Source organism: Setaria viridis, chromosome 5 (assembly GCF_005286985.2).
Source record: "Setaria viridis chromosome 5, Setaria_viridis_v4.0, whole genome shotgun sequence".
Classification (NCBI taxonomy): Eukaryota; Viridiplantae; Streptophyta; class Magnoliopsida; order Poales; family Poaceae; genus Setaria; species Setaria viridis.
The window spans coordinates 37,103,268-37,122,423 of NC_048267.2; the positions used below are offsets into that span (position 1 = coordinate 37,103,268).

The 19,156-nt window shown below is 48.6% G+C and overlaps 2 protein-coding genes and 1 pseudogene across 2 annotated transcripts; 1 reads left to right on the forward strand and 2 right to left on the reverse strand.

The window, feature by feature from the left end:
* Positions 1-3,369: 3,369 nt before the first annotated feature.
* LOC117856722 (probable indole-3-acetic acid-amido synthetase GH3.2) lies at positions 3,370-8,573 on the forward strand. The gene is made up of 3 exons (XM_034739094.2): positions 3,370-3,849; positions 4,048-4,149; positions 6,857-8,573. Exons 1-3 carry the CDS (start codon positions 3,509-3,511, stop codon positions 8,238-8,240), a joined length of 1,827 nt encoding a protein of 608 aa, XP_034594985.1. The 5' UTR covers positions 3,370-3,508; the 3' UTR covers positions 8,241-8,573.
* Positions 8,574-8,664: 91 nt separating this feature from the next.
* LOC117856723 (uncharacterized) lies at positions 8,665-11,517 on the reverse strand (annotated as a pseudogene).
* A 1,271-nt stretch (positions 11,518-12,788) lies between these two features.
* On the reverse strand, positions 12,789-19,064 carry LOC117856505 (uncharacterized). Its single transcript, XM_034738855.1, has 8 exons — positions 17,601-19,064; positions 15,977-16,198; positions 15,642-15,879; positions 15,374-15,564; positions 14,920-15,155; positions 14,129-14,372; positions 13,934-14,041; positions 12,789-13,143 (listed from the first exon to the last, which is right to left on the reverse strand). The coding sequence occupies exons 1-8, from the start codon at positions 19,047-19,049 to the stop codon at positions 13,015-13,017; spliced, it is 2,817 nt and encodes a 938-aa protein (XP_034594746.1). The 5' UTR covers positions 19,050-19,064; the 3' UTR covers positions 12,789-13,014.
* Positions 19,065-19,156: the final 92 nt, after the last annotated feature.

The following is a 19,156-nucleotide window of genomic DNA, read 5'->3' on the forward strand; positions in this document are numbered from 1 at the left end:
CGTGCCCGCGTGGTCGGCGGCCTAGGAAGCCCGCGCGCCGGCGGCCAGGACCCCGAGTGCCGCGCACTGGCGGTTAGGGCCCCGACCGGGGAGGCCTCACGTGTCGGCAGCCGGTGGCCAGGGGGGCGGCCGGGGAGGCTCTGCGCACCGGCAGCAGACAGTGGAGGGAGGAGAGAGGAGGAGAGGGAGGAGAGGAAGCGGTGGAGAGAGACAGAGAGGCCGGTGGTGGGTTGGGAAAGAGGATAAGGTAGTGGAAAGAGAGATGAGACCGCAGATGGGGAATAAAAAAGAGAGATATAGTTCCAATTGTTGGTTTCAACCGGAACTAAAGATCATTCTTTAGTCCCGGTTAGAAACACCAACCAGAACTAAATGGACTAACTGCCTCACTAGATTCCCTTATTATTTCTAGCCATTACAATCGGGACTAAAGGGGGTCGTGACTAAAGAGCCCCCGTCGGAACTAGTTTTTGAACTCTAAAAAATGACGGAGACTTTTGTAGCTGGATGGAATGTCATTTCTCTACTGGTGCGACTGACATCCACGGACTCGCCTGGCCGGCCGTCGCTTTCGTTCCCCCATTTGCTTCTTGCTTGCCGACCGAGAACTCTGAACTCGCCGCGGCAAACAAACCGCACGAATCTGACGAGCCGTTGGACTCGGGCCGGGGGCTCCGTTTTTCTTCCGCCGGAGTTGACGCCTCGCTCGCCGATCAGATCCGCGGTTGCTTTCGGGATGGAACACACACAAAGCAGTGGAACCAATCAATCAGGGTTTTTGCTTAGGTTATGCTTGGTCAGTCCAAACCCCCAACGAACGCCCCGCGCTCAACTGCAATTATTCCTCCGAGCACGTCACTGCAGCTAGCGGCTGCCAGTGCCTCCCTTTATTTTTCGGTCGCCCTCCCTCTTCCGCCGTTGACGAAGTGAGGTGTGTAGAGACACATCACACGTCGTATCTTCTCTTAGATGATATGATGGGATAACGTCCCGGCTCTGCATCATGAAATGCACACATATATAGCCACAGTGTATGCATGTGTGTCTTTTTCGAACAGATGCATATATGTCTTGAAGGAATTACAAATTATTGTCATTTCAAATCGAGCAAACATTAAGCATCCATAGATAACACTTATCCTTACTTATTCAGAGAATTCCTCGCTCGTCGTTCCGGAGAAAACGATGGTTATTAACATAATTTTTTGCTCACTCCTTATTCTAGCATTACTACTTTAGGGTGATGCTATCGTCGTCTTTGTCTTTTTATTGATATACTATAAACTACATTCTTTTAAGTCTTTTATTTAGGTTGGCTATTGCATCATCTGGATTTATTTATTTATTTGAATCAGTCTCTGGGTTTAATTTGAAGGATAAGGCATCATCATTCATCGATCAGGTATTCCTTTGAAAAGGGAGTATCATTCATCGATCATGCATCCATCTACGACTATCCGAGGCCGCGCGCCGGCCGGCCGGCGCGGCCGGGCATGTCAGTCAAGCCACCGCGCCGACCGATCAGCCTCGCCCGCCCGCGATTCCCGCGCGCATGAACGGCGACTCTGGATCCATCCATCCGAGCAACGCTCCAGCTCGCTCGGCGCCGAGCGCACGCTGCCGCCTGGCGCCTGCACGCGCCGCGCGTGGCCGCGTGAGGGTTACCCGCGCTGCGGCGGCGAGCCCTGCCAGCGCCACTCCGCGCCGTCTGCTTTCTGTGGTGCCGCGGCGGAGATGCATGCACGGTTCCGGCTTTCCGAGCCGAGGCCCGTATACGTCTCCGTCATGGTTTCGTATAGCGACCTGATCCGGCGGAGAAGCTTTTTTTTAGGATGCACGGCGAGTGGTTTTCTGATGACATCGAGAGAGGGTATGCCAGTCAAGCAGCCTTTTTCAGGTACAAATTTCAAAATACGCTGCGGCGAATGGCGACACGTGTCCTCCGCTTCCCCCTCCCAAGTCCCAACCTCTCTTTGGCTAATGTTTGTCGTCGCTGATGAAGATAGCTAATAAAATTATTGACCGGATTCGATTACCCACGTAAAGCCAGACCGTTCTGGTACCAAATTTACTGGACTCGTCGCTGTCGCGGTTAAACTGCGACGAGAGTAAAACACGGCACAGCCTGGAATCTACACCGCGCGCGCGGCGCCAACTCATCGGAGATGTTAACGTGCATGCCAAATCCAGCCGCGGAACCGGCACCCTTCCCGTAGAGGGCCATGCACGCCTCGATGGGCACGGAAAACACGTTTGGCTCTTTTCCCCTCGCAGGTAGACAGGAGATCCAACCTGCGTATCCAACTGTGGCACTAGTCCAACGAACCACAGTGCGTGTGCTAATTATACATGCTTTTTTTGAGAGGATGTCCTAATTATATTAAAACAGGCAAAAAAAGAGAGAGGGAAACAAATTAATTAAACACGTTACATCCAGCCCGGCACCCTACATGCATTTCGATGAATCCAAGAAGGAATATGTGGTTGGTAGGACTTTGGAAAATCAATCCAGCGTTTTAAGTTAAATAATTACTGTGAAAATTGTGCTGATGACGGCTTCTACTGTGAAAATTAAGCTGAACCGTAGTACTGTACATGGGATGAGTACTGTGAAAATTAAGCTTAACTTGTGTTACCTTTTTAACAAGTAGGTTAATCTCCTAGTAACAGTTATTAGTACTCACTACACTATGACTCCGGAAATTCTCCAAAATGTCAAAATACGCACCCTCGAAAATGTCAAAAATATTCCCCGTGGAAATTCCTCAGTCGCCAGTACAGTGCTCATCAATCATCATTGCCGTCCATCTCCAACTGGTTCCCAACAACACAAAGAAGGGAAATCCCAATTTTCCAATGGGTCCCTATCGGCTATCGCCTCCCTCCATTTGCTTGCAGCATCACCCCCATTATCCTACTACCCAGCTGATTTCCCCTGCTGGTGGTGGTGCACGGTGGTGTGTCGACACATGCCTCCCCGCGCCACCCCATTTTTCTAACCCGTGTCGGGCTCCTCTCCGCCCGCGTTGGGTTAGTTTAATCCGGCGTCATCGCCAACCCGACCGGTCGGCTAATTAGCCAGGCCAAACCAGAACCATCGTAGCGCGGCGGGCGCACGGGACAAGCGCGCCCAGCCGCGCTCCCGTCTCGTCAGCCCCGATGGCGCCTGCCGGCCGCGCCGGCCGCGAGTCCCATCGCCCGTCCGACGTGGCGGACAGCGCGGGCCCACGTGCTCCCGCCTGGTGCGGGCAGTGACGCCCGCGTGGGCCACGCGCTGCCGGCCGGGCTCGCTGCTGCCCCGACGTGCATGGCGGCCGTGGCCATGCCCTGGGAGCACCCCCCCGCGCGCTATATATACCGGGCCCTGCAACAGCATCCTCCCCACACAAACTGCGAACGAGAGAGACACAGAGAATTGCAAGCCGGCAAGGAACGGCAACCAAGCAAGCCACCCGCAAGTAAGCTAAGCTAGCCAAATAAACCCCCCGTTTCGTTTAGCTTTTCTGCCATGGCTCCCACGGCGACGGACGCGGCGGCGGCGAAGGGGAGGGTGACGGCGCTGGGGGTGGCGGCGTGCGAGCGCGACGCGGAGAAGCTGGAGATCATCGAGGAGATGACCAAGAACTTCGACCCGGAGCAGGTGCGCGTGCTGGGCGAGATCCTGGCGCGGAACAACGGCGCCGAGTACCTCCGCCGGCACGGCATGGAGGGGCGCACGGACCGCGCCGCGTTCAAGGCGTGCGTGCCCGTGGTCACGTACGAGGACCTCCGCCCGGAGATCGAGCGCATCGCCAACGGCGACCGCTCCAACATCATCTCCTCCCACCCCATCACCGAGTTCCTCACCAGGTATGTAGCTGGCCCTTCAAATCAGATCCGTTGCTGCTTGCTCATCTCCGTTGTTTAATCCTAATCGCGGTTCCGGTCAATGGTTGCAACGGCGACGACGACTGCAACCGCGAGAGGATTAACGCTTGATTAATCGGTTCGGGTGTTGGTGGGTGAATTGACGCCTTGCTTAATTATTCAAATGTGTGCCGCGTGCAGCTCGGGGACGTCGGCGGGGGAGAGGAAGCTAATGCCGACGATCGAGGACGAGCTCAACAGGCGCCAGATGCTCTACAGCCTCCTCATGCCCGTCATGAACTTGTGGGTGACCCATCTATCCTCATCATCCAGCTTCTTTAATTTCTACAGTGCTGTATACGCCTTCATGGAAATTGTCTTCGTCGTCCTCCGATCCGTATCCTAGCTCGCTTGCTTTGGATAGATTTGCCTGTTTTGACCCGGCCGAGGCGATAGGGCCAAGCGATCGAGCTAACCGTTTTCGGCTGCAATCGACCAAGCTGATGATGAGCTGGTGTGGTGCACGCACTGTATTTTTAGGGCTTAAGCTAACCTCTGATTTTACTGAATTGACCTAACTGAATTAAAGTGGTGTCCTTGTATACATCTTTCTACATGCGTTTCACAATCCATCACTTTTATTTGGAAATATTAATAAAAATCTACCTATAATAGTAATTTTGAGCCCAAATAAAGTGAATGCATGGTAGAAATGCTAGTGGAACGAAATCATTTGTCATGCTTTCGTAGCCTGTTCGGCTACCCGGCAACTTGCCGGAGGCGTGGCTAATCATTCAGACCGGGCCTAAAATAATGCGTGTTTGTATCTTAGACGCCAGAGATGCCTCGGGCGTTTCTCTACTTTTTAGACGCCAAGATTCCCCTTTTCTTAAGTGTAGCATCGTCCAACTTCTACCTTGCTAAAATAAGGCCGTGGCAGCTCAAAGTCCATCGCATACGTAACCGGGAGGTTGGGGCTGTGTGTAACCTTGTAAACAACGCGACAAAACGCAGTGCCTTCTCGCGCTGAAATATGTGCTCGATCAGTGGTGGAAGATTTAGAGCCAATCAACTTGCCTAAGCACACGTATGTGTGGTACGCTGGATAAAGTTTTGTTAATTGTGCTTGTTGCCCCATTATACGACAACATGCACGTACGGACTGGAAAGAATGACGCCACTATATCCGTGATCACTAATTCTGATATCTAATAAAGCCTTCCCCCCCCCCCCCCCCCCCCTGAAACGTATAAGAAAAAAAACTTCTCACCATGTTAGCTCCTCACAGTATCTTTCGGAATTTGAGTCACCAAATTAAACACTAGTAGTTTTTTTCTCGTGGAGCGCAAATTAACATGGATGCATGGAACGGAGCGTGCACGGTGTTCGGGGAGCGGCTATCTCTCGCCCCGGGCAGCCTCCGCACCTCCCCACCTTGCTCGCCCCCCTCCCCCCTAGCTGGAGCCGTGAGACAAAAGCCCAACGATTGGCGAGGAGGGCGGCGGCGGGGCCAGCTCGATCCCCTCCGTCTTCTCCCTCAACCCTAGATCTGCCCCGCCATCACCATCAACTCCGCCGCCAGCCGCATGGGCGTGCCTCCCCGGTCGCGCGGTCGCCTGGGCGCCTGCCTCCCCAACCTCCTCGTGGTCTGATCGCGCGGGCCTACCCGGCACCGCCACCGCCGTGCGGCGGCGCGAGAAGGACGTCGGTGGGGCCGTTCATCGCTGGCGGTGTGCAGTGGCCGGCGCTGCATTTCTCTCCTTTCTCCCTCTCCCACCGCACCCCACCGGTCTCTTGGTCGCCCTTGCCACCGTCGTTGCCACCAGCGTACGTCGCTGCCGGGTCCGACATCGCCGGATCCGCCCCTTGCCGGCAGGGATCCACCCCCAACGGCGTGGATCTGCCCCCCCTCCTCTCCCAAGGTAGCTCTCCTTGTCATTGGTGTCCGCCGGTGGCCCTTGGGGCTGCTGCCGACGCCCATGAGGGGCCGTGAAGGTCATCTCGTCGGGTCGCCGGGCTGCTGGGGTGACTCAGGAGACATCGTTGCCACCGCTGGTCGTCATCGTCGAGCCTCGGGAGCCATTATCATTGTCGCCGCCGCTTTGTTGTGCTGCATGTGTAGGCGCTGGGTGCCGTTGAGCTCCCTGTTCCACCGCCCATCCTTGGTCATGTAGGTGCCCATTGCCGAGCCCTGGTCGTGGGGCCGTCGTCCACCTTTGGTCGCTCTGGTGGTGGGAGTTTAGGGCCTATGCTGTCGCTCATATCTACTGGCGCCCCTCTCCGGGTGATGCTGCACTAGCTTGGTCGTAGCTATTTTAGTCGTTGGGCGATAGTGGCGTGCTCCTTTACCGCTCGCTGGTGCATCTTTGGATCAACGTTGGGTCGTCGCAGTCGCCTCTTGGTCACCCACGGTCGTCTGGACCTTCCCTATTCTCAAAGGTACCTGCAAATATTCCTCATCGTCGTCGCCGTGGATCGCTCGCTGCCATCCCATCGTTTTGCCTCTCACCCAGGCCTCGGCGGTCTGCTGTGTGGAGATGGTTTTGGGGGCCCTTGGCGAAAGCTTTACCTGACATTCGCCGGTGCCGACAACGGTTGCATCCTTTAACGTAGCTTACCCCGCTGGGGTGTTGTTGCGGCCACCAAATCCATTTGGTTTCACCAGGTGAAGACTTGGACTGCTTTTACGTGGATAGTCGAACGATGGTGGCGTTAGCGTCACTTCCTCCTTGGAGGCATCGTCTTGCATGACCTTCTCCCTCTGCCTCTGCTGGCTCCGGGTTGTTAGGCAATCGGTGATGCGCGTGTGTTCTTAGTGTCCTTCTCTCCTGCAGGTATCGGTCATCCTAGGTCGTGTTTAGTGTGGTGGTGTTGTGGGTTTCTTTTCTTTTTTGTTGTGTTTGTGTTGCCTGTCGTGGGTGGGGATTCTTATAACTTTACGCTTTGGGATCTCTTCTGGCATCGTTGTAATTCTCCTCTTTTTAATTATGGATGATGATGCTATCTGCAGGTACGTGCCTGGGCTGGACAAGGGGAAGGGCCTCTACTTCCTGTTCATCAAGTCGGAGACGACGACGCCCGGCGGTCTGCCGGCGCGGCCGGTGCTGACCAGCTACTACAAGAGCGACCACTTCAAGCACCGCCCCTACGACCCCTACAACGTGTACACGAGCCCGACCGCCGCCATCCTCTGCACAGACTCGTTCCAGTCCATGTACTCGCAGATGCTGTGCGGCCTGCTGGCCCGCACCGAGGTGCTCCGCGTCGGCGCCGTCTTCGCGTCCGGCCTGCTCCGCGCCATCCGCTTCCTGCAGCTCCACTGGAAGGATCTCACGCACGACATCCGGACGGGCACCCTGAGCGCCAAGGTCTCGGAGCCCTCCATCCGCGCGGCCGTGGGCGAGGTGCTCAAGCCGGACCCGGACCTCGCCGGCTTCGTGGAGGCCGTGTGCTCCGCCGCCGACAAGGAAAACAAGTGGGAGGGCATCATCACCAGGGTGTGGCCCAACACCAAGTACCTGGACGTGATCGTCACCGGCGCCATGGCGCAGTACATCCCGACGCTCAAGTACTACAGCGACGGGCTTCCCATGGCGTGCACCATGTACGCCTCGTCCGAGTGCTACTTCGGGCTGAACCTCCGGCCCATGTGCGACCCGTCGGAGGTGTCCTACACCATCATGCCCAACATGGGCTACTTCGAGCTGCTGCCGCACGACCCGGACGCGAGGCCGCTGTCCAAGGACGACCCGCCGCCGCGGCTGGTGGACCTGGCGGACGCCGAGGTGGGCAAGGAGTACGAGCTGGTGATCACCACCTACGCGGGGCTCTGCCGCTACCGCGTCGGCGACATCCTGCTCGTCACCGGGTTCCACAACGCGGCGCCGCAGTTCCGGTTCGTGCGCCGCAAGAACGTGCTCCTCAGCATCGACTCCGACAAGACGGACGAGGCGGAGCTGCAGGCCGCCGTGGAGCGCGCGTCCGGGCTGCTGGCGCCCTACGGCGCAGGCATCGTGGAGTACACGAGCCAGGCGGACGCCGCCACCATCCCGGGCCACTACGTGGTGTACTGGGAGCTGATGGTGCGGGAGGGCGGGAAGATGCCCGAGGCGGCCGTGTTCGAGCGCTGCTGCCTGGAGATGGAGGAGGCGCTCAACTCGGTGTACCGGCAGCTCCGGAACGGCGACGCCATCGGGCCGCTGGAGATCCGCGTCGTGCGCGGCGGCACCTTCGAGGAGGTGATGGACTACGCCATCTCGCGCGGCGCGTCCATCAACCAGTACAAGGCGCCGAGGTGCGTCTCGTTCGGCCCCATCATCGAGCTGCTCAACTCCAGGGTGCTGTCCAAGCATTTCAGCCCGGCGTGCCCCAAGTTCAGCCCGCACAAGAAGTGAGAGGACCAGCAACCGGATTCAACATCTGACGGCCCAGATTGAGCTGGACGCTACAGTCAGCTAGCAGCACTACTACTTCCTTCCCAGTCGTTTATACTGCGTGTCTCTCCTGTTCCTCGTGCGCTAGGGAGAGGAGTGAATTAGTCACCGGTGACAACTCCTGCTTGCTCCAGCCAGATGCCTGGTTCTTTGGTGTTAGATCAAGCTACTCCACTGCTAGTAGTTACGTACTTGTGTGTGATGTCATTTCTTGAGTGGAAATGGCGTGTGTTTGTAATTGTAAGACGGTAACGCCATTCTTGGCCCAATATCATAATAGGCCTTCTCGAACTACCTGCTTGTGTTTGCATGCGTGTGTTTTGCTTTTGTTAGTTTTTTTAAGTTGCTTTTGCTAGGGGTTACCACGGAACGAATCAGACATCCAGAGAATGAACCAGACCAGCAGCACATAAACGGCTATCGGCCGCACATAACAGCTGACAGCGATCGAGAAGGACTGACTCCCAATTACAAAAAGCAAAAACTTCACTCACACATGATGATTTTGCCAGCTAAATCGAAGATCTGCATTTTTGTTATTCCAGGCTACGCACACACGTGTAGGAAAGGTGGAGAAAATACATATGATTATTTATATGCAAAAGTACATGGACTCTGCATCAGTTTCTAGATCATATTCATCACTAGGGCGCTCATGTGCCACTTTTGCCTTGGGTGACAGGCAGGTGTCCATCGTTTGAGCAGCTCAGAAGATCTGGAAGCCTTCTCAATTTTGGTCCTGGAAGTGGTCTCCCGCTCAAGCGTTTTGGTTTTATATCCTGCCTTAGAAATTGAAATATTAAACACTGAAGTTTTAAAACAAGTAGGAAATTGCGTTGGGCTGAGCAGTTGTCAGCAGACCTAGTCAAATATTGCTGTAGGGATGGCAAGAGTTGTCACTGCGTTAGGAGAGTCTACTATTCCAGATATCCTACCCTCGCAAGGGCAGCACGAAAGTAAAAGATATACATGTATCAAATCCCCAATCCCTGATGTTAAAATACTATTTAGCATGCATGATACTTAAGATAATAGTTAGTTACCCTAATGCCTACCTGCTCCTTGGAGTACCCAAATCTGGAAAGGTACTCAACGGCATTCAGAACTGCACGTTTGTAGGCAACTGATGCATCAAGGGAAGGAAATGCTGCTTCCCAGACTCATCCACACTGATGCCCTCAAACACTAACCACTCTGACAAAAGTGGCTCAACAGGACCTATCTCAAAGATAGGATTCACATGAAGTGGTGTTGGACCAATTGGGGTTAAGTATTCCTTCATCCCACCTCTTATGATCTCACACCTATACAGAGCACATGACAGAACTTTTGAGGAGCATGCAATGGAAAAAGAATTGTCCACATCCAGATTTTATTTATCCAACTGACATATCCTCATCAGGACCAACAATATTGACATGTGTTGCCCGTGTGGTTCAGACATGACTGATTACACTACAGACAGATTGAGTTTGATCTCAACAAATAATCCACTATGCCTATATGGCTATATGATCTGAAGCATCAGTTAAAGCAATGCCATGAAAACACAATATGGAAAAAAAATCAAAATAAACCTCTGTATCCTATGAATTCACTAATTCATATTCTACATGTGCTATCTGATAAAGTCCTTTGCAAGAAGCTATGAAGATGTCTGGTGCTAGTGTACTGGGCTAGTGTCATAATAACATATGATGGAATCTAATAACATTCAGTTTTCCAACACTGGTGGATCCGATTTGATGCAATTGGCTGTTTGGGCCCATCCTTATGGTCCTCTGAAATTGAAGATGCATTCATAAAACATAATATAACATGTAGTATTGAAGTGTAATAAGAACAAAGTTTATTACTTGAGCTCAAGGAATCCGCTCATTTCAATTGCTCCACACAATGAAATTTCGCCATCGCCCTGGGAGAAAGTGCATATCACCAGTACTAAGGTTTGCTCCTTCAACAAATATCGGTAGATAAACTTTTGAACCTCTGCTTAGATTCTTTATGTCACAGTTCCCACCATTCTCCCTTCCAGGAATGGTTCTAGCTTCTCCATTTGCAATTTTGTGCCATTCAGCAGTTCCCTCTTGGATCTGCATGACATTGTAATTGTATTCATTACAAACATGGCACTTCTACCAAACAGGTGGAAAGATGTACTTTAGATCTGCTAGCTAATATATGCATATAGAACTCTTAACTTGTGTTGTAGGAAATACAAAAAGTGTAGAATGTTCTTATATGCACTTCCCACAGTGAAAAACAACATTATTAAAAGATGGTAGTGGATGGTTGCAAACCCTCAGTTTGTTGTAGGTGATGCAAATTTTACATTTAATCCAAGGCATTAAAGTGAAAAAATTGACCATGCCTTCCCAAGTAAGCAGTTCTCAGGGGTCGGTAAATGAACAAGGGGCCTCTGGTGCAGAACTTCACACAGTTTAAGGGTCTCTTGGTTTGTCTCAGCCAATCTTTTCTCCCTTTCATTCCATATATTAAGAAGTTCAACTGATGGTGCAGTTCCTACCATACCAGGATGAGTTAATCCTGGAAAACGAACACCTGGTATACACAAAATGGATAATTGAAGGATCAAAAACTGGAAAGCTTCATTCCCAGCAACAACAAGAAACTTTTTTAAAAAGCAACTGCCAAGAGCTTGTACGAGTACAACAAAAAACTTTACCTGGTATCTGAGGGGAGTATGCATAAATTCCTTCAAAATACCAAATGGCTTTTCTTGCGCTAGGGAAGTGGTCAGTTAAGAATCCACCACCATTCTCCCTTTCGAGTATTGCAGTATAATCCCACTCATCGCCAGGAAGTGGTCCAAGGTTGCAGATCTCTACTACTAGAAGATCACCAGGTGAAGCTGGAACCCCTTCAGAATCAACTATTCTTAGCGGACCACTAAGATAATGAGCCTGTGGAACATCCGTAGTCAGTTTGGCTCACAATGAAAGCACTGGAACAAAAGAAAAATTAAATGATATCTTCACAAGAAAAATACAAACTTACAATTGTGAAATCCATGGATTTCATATCATCTGCAGAGTTATCATCCCTAACCCGGCCTCCACTCCAATCAACCATCTCAACACGGAACAATTCCCCTTCAGTTACATCAGCAACAGGAGGGATATCTGGATGCCAGCAGTTATGGAGAGGGACCTTTTGCTCCCATGGCTGCTTCTTCACATTTATGGGCACTACTAATCTTGGGGGTCAGAGGAGCCATGTTTCATTACAGTATCTCCTCAAGAGCTTCCCACTGGAAGCTTGGTGCACCTTTATAATGGCAGGATATGCATGCTGACGAGACTGCTAATGGTAAAAACAGGAAGGCAAAAAGGAATCCCAGGAAAACATTTTTCAAACAAACTTCCACTTGGGAAGCTCACTTGAATATGAGCTGTGGATCTGATAACTAGAATTCATGTTCCGTTTTCAAAGAAATATTCCAAAAGGAATAGGCACAGTTTTACCTTGCAATACTATTCATGTGTTTAGAGTTGCTTTACATAACCGAGTCACTATCAGGTAAGAAATTTCTTGTTGGTCCCACCCATCCCTATAGACTATCCAGAGCTAAGACGTTGAGATATTTTCTTGTACAACAGCAGTACCAGCCAACTTGGCTTGTCTTATTCATTTTTGTTTTCCACAGGTAACATGCAACACTTGGGTACTTGAGCACATTTTGTTTTTGGCAATACTCCAACATAAATTGAATGTCCATTTCCCCGCAACACTAAGGGCTGTCACCAAACAAAGTTTGTCTTCCTGCTAAACTGGACAACACTATAGAAGCAGGGATATTTAAAGCTGGCTTCTTTTAAGAATATCTGCAACATGCTAGTAGGTAGCTAGAAATTTTATATTAGTTGCAAGAAATAGAATTCAGAAGTAATAATACAATAAACTACATTAGTATTTCATTTTTAAAAGTTATGGGCAGTACTGTATAACTTTCCCATTACAGGATATAGTTATTACTCTTGAGCCAACAGTGGGAATACAAATTTACCAGAGCGTACGAAATACAATTAACACAATATTATTAATCCAAATCCCTATTCAGCAAATTGTTGGTACAACCTGGAAATAATAAAAAAATGCATAAATCGAGAGTTAAAGGCTCAACTTATTTCCACAAAAAATGAGCATTTTAGCACTTAATTACCCATGCTATCACCAAAGCTGCTTCATCTTACTAAACTTTACATGTCATAAAGCTTGTGCTTTCAGCTCCTAACATAAACTTTATGACATGTAAACTCAAACCTAGCCGAATCCATCCAAATTGGGGCCTCTATCTGAAACTGTTACAAATTGGTCTAATATCTGACAATGTGAATCTTGCAAGTTAGGTAAATCTGTTACATCATTCATTCAAGGGACGACATGGTATTTCTACTTTTGCTGGCAACACCGATCATAGTACCACTCTCCTTTAGTGACTTTCACATGAATCACCACCCTAAATAAGTAAGTTTCTAGAGAGGGAAATTAAATTTCAACATTATTCATAGCACGACTTTGTAGCAATACAGAAAATATGACACCACTCAGGTGTTTCTATCCTCATACATGATTATTGTCTGACAAACTAAAGATCAACATTCTGGATTCCAGGTCACATACATAGATGATTCCTGGAAGTTGGAAATATAAAGATGATTATTTATATGTATAAGTAGAACGATACTCATCAATTTCTAGATGATATGCATCTCTAGGGTACACTTCTACCACTTTGGTCTTGGGTGACAGGAAGGTGTCCATCATTTGAGCAGCTCAGAAGATCTGGAAGTCTTATCAGTTTTGGTCCTGGTCTCCCTTTCAAGTGTTTTGGCCTTATATCCTACAACAGCAATTGAAATATTATGCATTGAAGTTTTGAGAAAAAAGTATAAGTTTAGAAGAATATGTACAAAGGAAGAATATACTCTCTTGACTTGTCTATTGATATTGAACCCTTGGAACTTTAAAATAAAGCAATGCTACCAGCAGACTAGTATATATTTGACTAATTTGCTACAGAGTAGAAAAGGTCAAGTTCCATCTTGAAATAGTAAGCAAAATAGGTCTGATCCTTACTAAATGATATGTTTGCTCTGGCTATTGTGACTGCTTCATGTAAAATCCAGGAAGTAATATTTACAAGTTGTTCTTCTAGTTTGATCATAACAGCAACCGTCAGGGGAAAGTGTGTTTTAGAATGTTGAGGCTCTTGTATTACTGACTGCTATATAAGAAAATAATTTGGTGATACATGCCACTGATGCACTGACCAAGTGCTATCAGGCTTACTCATATGATCTACTTTTAACAAAATGTATAAAGTAATATAAATCTACTCATGAGTCACATGCACTACCTTTTTCTCTCTCCATTAACATCAATTCACTAATGTTTGGTGTAAAATTTAATCTCATCAGCATCAACATTGATCCGCTGTGATTTGAACAGCCTACTCATGAGTCACATGCACTACCTTTTTCTCTCTCCAATAACATACCAGCAGCTCATGTTAGATACTTAGATACAATATCAGACAAAAGGAATAAGTCATGATCTATAAAAAAATATTTTAACTAATCTAATAATTTTAAGGAGCAAAGGAAATTGGTGTTGGTCTGTTGAAGGCAAACCTGGTCAAATATTGCTGTAGGGATGGCAAGAGTTGCCACTGCATTAGGAGAGTCTACTATTCCAGATATCCTACCCTCACATGGACAGCAAGATAGTAAGAGATATACCTGTATAAAATCCCCAATACCCGATGTTAAGATAATATTCGGCACAAATGATACTTCAAGATAACAGTTAGCTACCCAACTGCCTACCTGCTCCTTGGAGTACCCAAATCTGGAAAGGTACTCAATGGCATTCAGAACTGCACGCTTGTAGGCAACTGATGCATCAAGGAAATGCTGCTTCCCAGACTCATCCACACTGATGCCCTCAAACACTAACCATTCTGAGAAGCGTGGCTCGACAGGACCTATCTCGAAGATAGGATTCACATGTAGTGACGTTGGACCAACTGGGGTCATGTATTCCTTCATCCCACCTCTTATGATCTCACACCTATATAGAATGCAAGAGAGATTCTGTTACTTTGGAGAAGCGTACAAGGGAACGTGAGTTTGCATAGGCAGATTTACATCAGCTGTAGGGTTCAGAATAATTGATCAGGCTACATCGCAACACACAAATGGAGCGAGTTTGATCCCACCAAATAATTCACTATGCCAGAATATATGAACCACAAATCATGAGCTATCTGATAAGTCTCATGCAAGCAGCGATGAAGAATTGAAGATTTTTTCTCGAATACGCAGGAGAACTGCGTATCATTGCATTAAGATAGAAGGAAAAAAAAGGCCAAAATAGCCATATGAAGAATTGAAGATGACTGGTGCTAGTGTACTAGGCTAGCATCTTTATAAAAAATGATGGAATCTAATAATATAAAGTTTTCCTACACTAGTGAATCTGATATTCTAATTTGACACAATTGGTTTTTTGTTTATATCATTAGAGGTCGACTAGACAAATATAAGATGTCAGACATGTTTATGAAACATAATATAACAAGTAGTATTGAAGTCTACATAATGACAAAGTTTATTACTTGAGCTCAAGGAATCCACTCATTTCAATTGCACCACAAAATGAAACTTCACCATCGCCCTGGGAGAAGTGCATATCACCAGTACTAAGATTTGCTCCTTCAACAAATACTGGTAGATAAACTTTGGAACCTCTGCTTAGATTCTTTATGTCACAGTTCCCGCCATTCTCCCTTCCAGGAATAGTTCTGGCTGCTTCATTTGCCATTTTGTGCCATTCAGCTGTCCCTTTCTGAATCTGCACAGAATTGTATTAATTATGAACATGGCACTTACAAACAAACAGATAGCAAGATATAATTCAGATCTGCTAGACAATATCTGCATATAGAACTGCATTACTGGTGCCATAGGTCAAAAAAAAAATCATACAGATGCGATTCAACCCTTTGCAGATTGAAAGACACAAATCTTGAAGCAACACTATTAGTAGAGATAGAGGGTGGTTCCTATTGCCTTTCCAAGTAAGCAGTTCTCAGGGGTCGGTAAATTAGCAAGGGGCCTCTGGTGTAGGACTTCACACAGTTTAAGAGTCTCTGGACTTGTCTCAGCCAATCTTTTCTCCCTTTCATTCCATATATTAAGAAGTTCAACTGATGGTGCAGTTCCTACTATACCGGGATGAGTTAATCCTGGAAAACGAACACCTGAAACACGCAAAATGGAATTATTGATGGATCCAAAACTGCAAGGCTTCACACCCAGCAATAACAAGAAACTTTACCTGGTATCTGAGGGGAGTATGCATAAATTCCTTCAAAATACCAAATGGCCTTTCTTGCACTAGGGAAATGGTCAGTTAAGAATCCACCTCCATTCTCCCTTTCAAATATTGCAGTATAACCCCACTCATCGCCAGGAAGTGGACCAAGGTTGCAGATCTCTACTACAAGAAGATCACCAGGTGAAGCTGGAACCCCTTCAGAATCAACTATTCTTAGGGGTCCACTAAGATAATGAGTCTGTAGAAACCTTTAGTCAGTTTGGCTCACCATGAAAGCAGTAGAATAAAAGTAAAACCAAATGAGATCTCCAACAGTAGCAAAAATATAAACTTACTGTTGTGAGATCCAGGAATTTGATATCATCAGCAGAGTTATCATCCCTAACCCGCCCTCCGGTCCAATCAACCATCTCAACACGGAACAATTCCCCTTCAGTTACATCAGCAACAGGAGGGATATTTGGGTGCCAGCGGTTATGGAGAGGGATCTTTTGTTCCCATGGCTGCTTCTTTACATCTATGGGCACTACCAGTCTTGGAGTCAGAGGAGCCATGTTTCATAACAATATCTCCTCAAGAGCTTTGTCCCTTTGGAAGTTTTGTGCACCTTTATAATGGTAGGATATGCATAGTGATGAGTCATGCTAAAGGATAAAAACAATAAAACAAAAAAGGAATCTCAGGAAAACATGGTTTCAAACATGCATTTGTTTGGGAAGAACACAGAAATATGAACAGTGGATCCAGTTAATAAACCCGAATTTATTTTTAAAGAAGTACTCCAATAAACAGACACAGACTCACCTAGCAACAATATCATGTGTTTGGAGTTTCTTTACATAACTGAGTCACCATCAATTAAGAAGTTTCTTGCTGGTTCCGCGCTACTCCATAGAACATGAAGAGCTAGGAGGGTGAGATATTTTCTTGTTCCACAGCAGTACCAAGTACCAGCCAACTTGGCTTGTCTTATTCATTTGTGTTTTCCACAGACCAGGACATGCAACAGATATGCTACAGATGCACAAAGTTAGTTTTTTAGGCAATATTCCAACACAGCCTGAATGCCCATCCCCACAAGACCACAACACTAGCCACTAGGGCCTGTCAACAAACCAAAGTTTGCCTTCCTGCTAAACTAGACAAGAATATGGAAGCAGGGATAATTCAATTATGTCTTCTCTTGCACAAAATCTACAACTTGATAGTAGGTAGCTAGAATTTTATATTTGTTCCAAGATGCAGAACTCAGAAGTAATATCGTCAGCAAGCTAATTCTAACCATTTAAGAATGATGGACTGTGCTGCAAGACCCTCTTATTGCAGGACAAAATTGTTTGAGCAGAAACAACAGTGGCAACACAAGTTTTTACCTGGGTGTAGGAAATACATTTAACAGAGTATCATTAGTCTAAGTTTGTATCTAGCATATTGCTGTTAGAACTTGGAAATAATGAAGAACTGCGTATTGAGAGTTAAAGAGTATTTGATTTCCCCCCAAAAATAACCATGTTTTTATGACAACACTTGATACATGTGCTATCACCAAAGCCGTTCACCTTACTAACCTTTTACATGTCATAAAATTTGTGCTTCCAGTTTTAGATATTAGTGATCTAACTGGGAGAGTGGGAGGGACAGGATGGGTGTGCTTCTACATGGTACAGATTGACTGAGTCACAAAGTGAACACCATCAAATATTTGTCACATGTATGTTTCTCTGACCTGTCCTCTAACATTCCAAGGCTCCAGCCTGCATCTTTTGTCAAACACGCTTTTCTTCACCACTACATGACAATGACATCATCACGCTCGACAGGCTGTTGTAGTAATCCAAGCAGCATCTGTCTATAATTTCACTTTCCAAGACTACATTGGTGATGTAGGTCAGAGCGAAAGAAAGGGCATGCTTATCTACCTGGTACTGTACAGGTTAACTGACCATCCAATATTGCTCAGAGAGCACATTCCATCAAATCTCCATCACTTGTATATTTGCTTAAGCTGTCCTCTAACATCTTAAGGCTCCAGCCAGCATCCTTTGTCAATCCTTTTTTCTTCATCCACTTCAAGACCTCCTCAGCCTCCAGCCACCTCCCTGTCCCAGCATACAAGTTGGCTAGCAGCACATAATGTGATGCATTCTCAGGCTCAAGCTCCACCAGACGCATTGTCACATGCTCACTCAATATTGAGTCACCACGGGCCTTGCAACCCCGCAATAGCAAGCCCCAGATGACAGCATTTGGCTGTGATGGCATTGTCTCAACAAGCCTGAAGGCATCATCCAGGTGTCCAGAGCGACTAAGAAGGTCAACCATGCATCCAAAGTGCTTGATCCCAGGTTGAAACCCATACTTACCTTGAACAATCGAATTAAATATTTTCCTCCCAATATCAACGAACCCAGCATGTGCACATGCACAAAGAACACAAATCAGTGTGACAGCATCTGGCCGTACACCGTCAGTTTCCATCTGGAAGAACCATTGCAGAGCTGTTTCTCCATCCTGAGCCAGAGCAAGTGCCCCAATGATAGAATTCCAAGTATAGACATTCCTCTCGACCATTTCAGAGAATACACGAGCTCCTTCTGCAATGTGCCCACACTTCCCGTACATGTCAACAAGTGCGGTGCCTAATACCACGTCCAGTTCCCATCCCTGCTTCTGCACATACTGATGGATCCAGATGCCGGTATTCAACGCGCCATGTGCCGCACAGGCACCAAGCGCAGAAACCATGGTGACGCGGTTGGGGGCAACAGAAGCAACAGACATCCACCGGAAGGCAGCCAGAGCCTGGAAGCTGCGGCCGCGGTTCCTATACGCGGTGATCATCGTTGTCCACGCGACGACGTCCGGGCATGGCATTTCGTCAAATAGCTGCTCGGCGTGCGCCAGGTCCGTGTCGCAGGCCGCGTAGCGCGCAAGGAGGGCATTCTGGACGTGGAGGTCGCGCGCGAAGCCGGACTTGGCCACCTGGGAGTGCACGGCCGTGAGGTCGCGGAGCGAGGAGAGGGAGGTGAGCATCAGCGGGAAGGTGTATCGGTTGGGGCGGACGCCGAGGCCGAGGAAGTGGCGGAAGAGCGGGAGCGGCGAGCAGGCGGGGGCTGGGGGCAGGGAGCGGAGGAGCGAGTTGAAGACGAAGACATGGGGCCGCGGGAGCGAGGCGAAGAGGGCGAGCGCGGGGTCGAGGCTGCGGAGGCGGCCGCATGCGAGGAAGAAGGCGGAGACGACGGTCGTGTTGCGGAGGAGCGCGGGGTCGCGGAGGATGCCGCCGCGCATAGGCCCGAGGGCCGCGGCGGAGGTGCAGGTGTTGATAGCGTGCAGCACGCGCGCGACGGCGGGTCGAGGCGGCGCGGTGGGCGGGCGGAGCGGCGGCGGCAGGCCGGTGGGGTCAGTCATCACGGCGTGCGGAGTGCAATTGGGGCGCGTGACTTTTGAACCCTGGGTGACGGCGCGGTCGGTTTGGTTGGTAATCGCAGGGGCGGCTTACCATGGCTAATACCGCT

Coding starts and splice junctions, on each gene's coding strand:
- LOC117856722 (XM_034739094.2), top strand. CDS start 3,509: ATGGCTCCCACGGCGACGGACGCGGCGGCGGCGAAGGGGAGGGTGACG. Junction 3,850..4,047: donor ATCACCGAGTTCCTCACCAG/GTATGTAGCTGG, acceptor TGCCGCGTGCAG/CTCGGGGACGTCGGCGGGGG. Junction 4,150..6,856: donor CTCATGCCCGTCATGAACTT/GTGGGTGACCCA, acceptor TGCTATCTGCAG/GTACGTGCCTGGGCTGGACA.
- LOC117856505 (XM_034738855.1), bottom strand. CDS start 19,049: ATGACTGACCCCACCGGCCTGCCGCCGCCGCTCCGCCCGCCCACCGCG. Junction 15,565..15,641: donor ATACTCCCCTCAGATACCAG/GTAAAGTTTCTT, acceptor TGCGTGTTTCAG/GTGTTCGTTTTCCAGGATTA. Junction 13,144..13,933: donor CTACAGCAATATTTGACCAG/GTTTGCCTTCAA, acceptor TTGCTGTTGTAG/GATATAAGGCCAAAACACTT.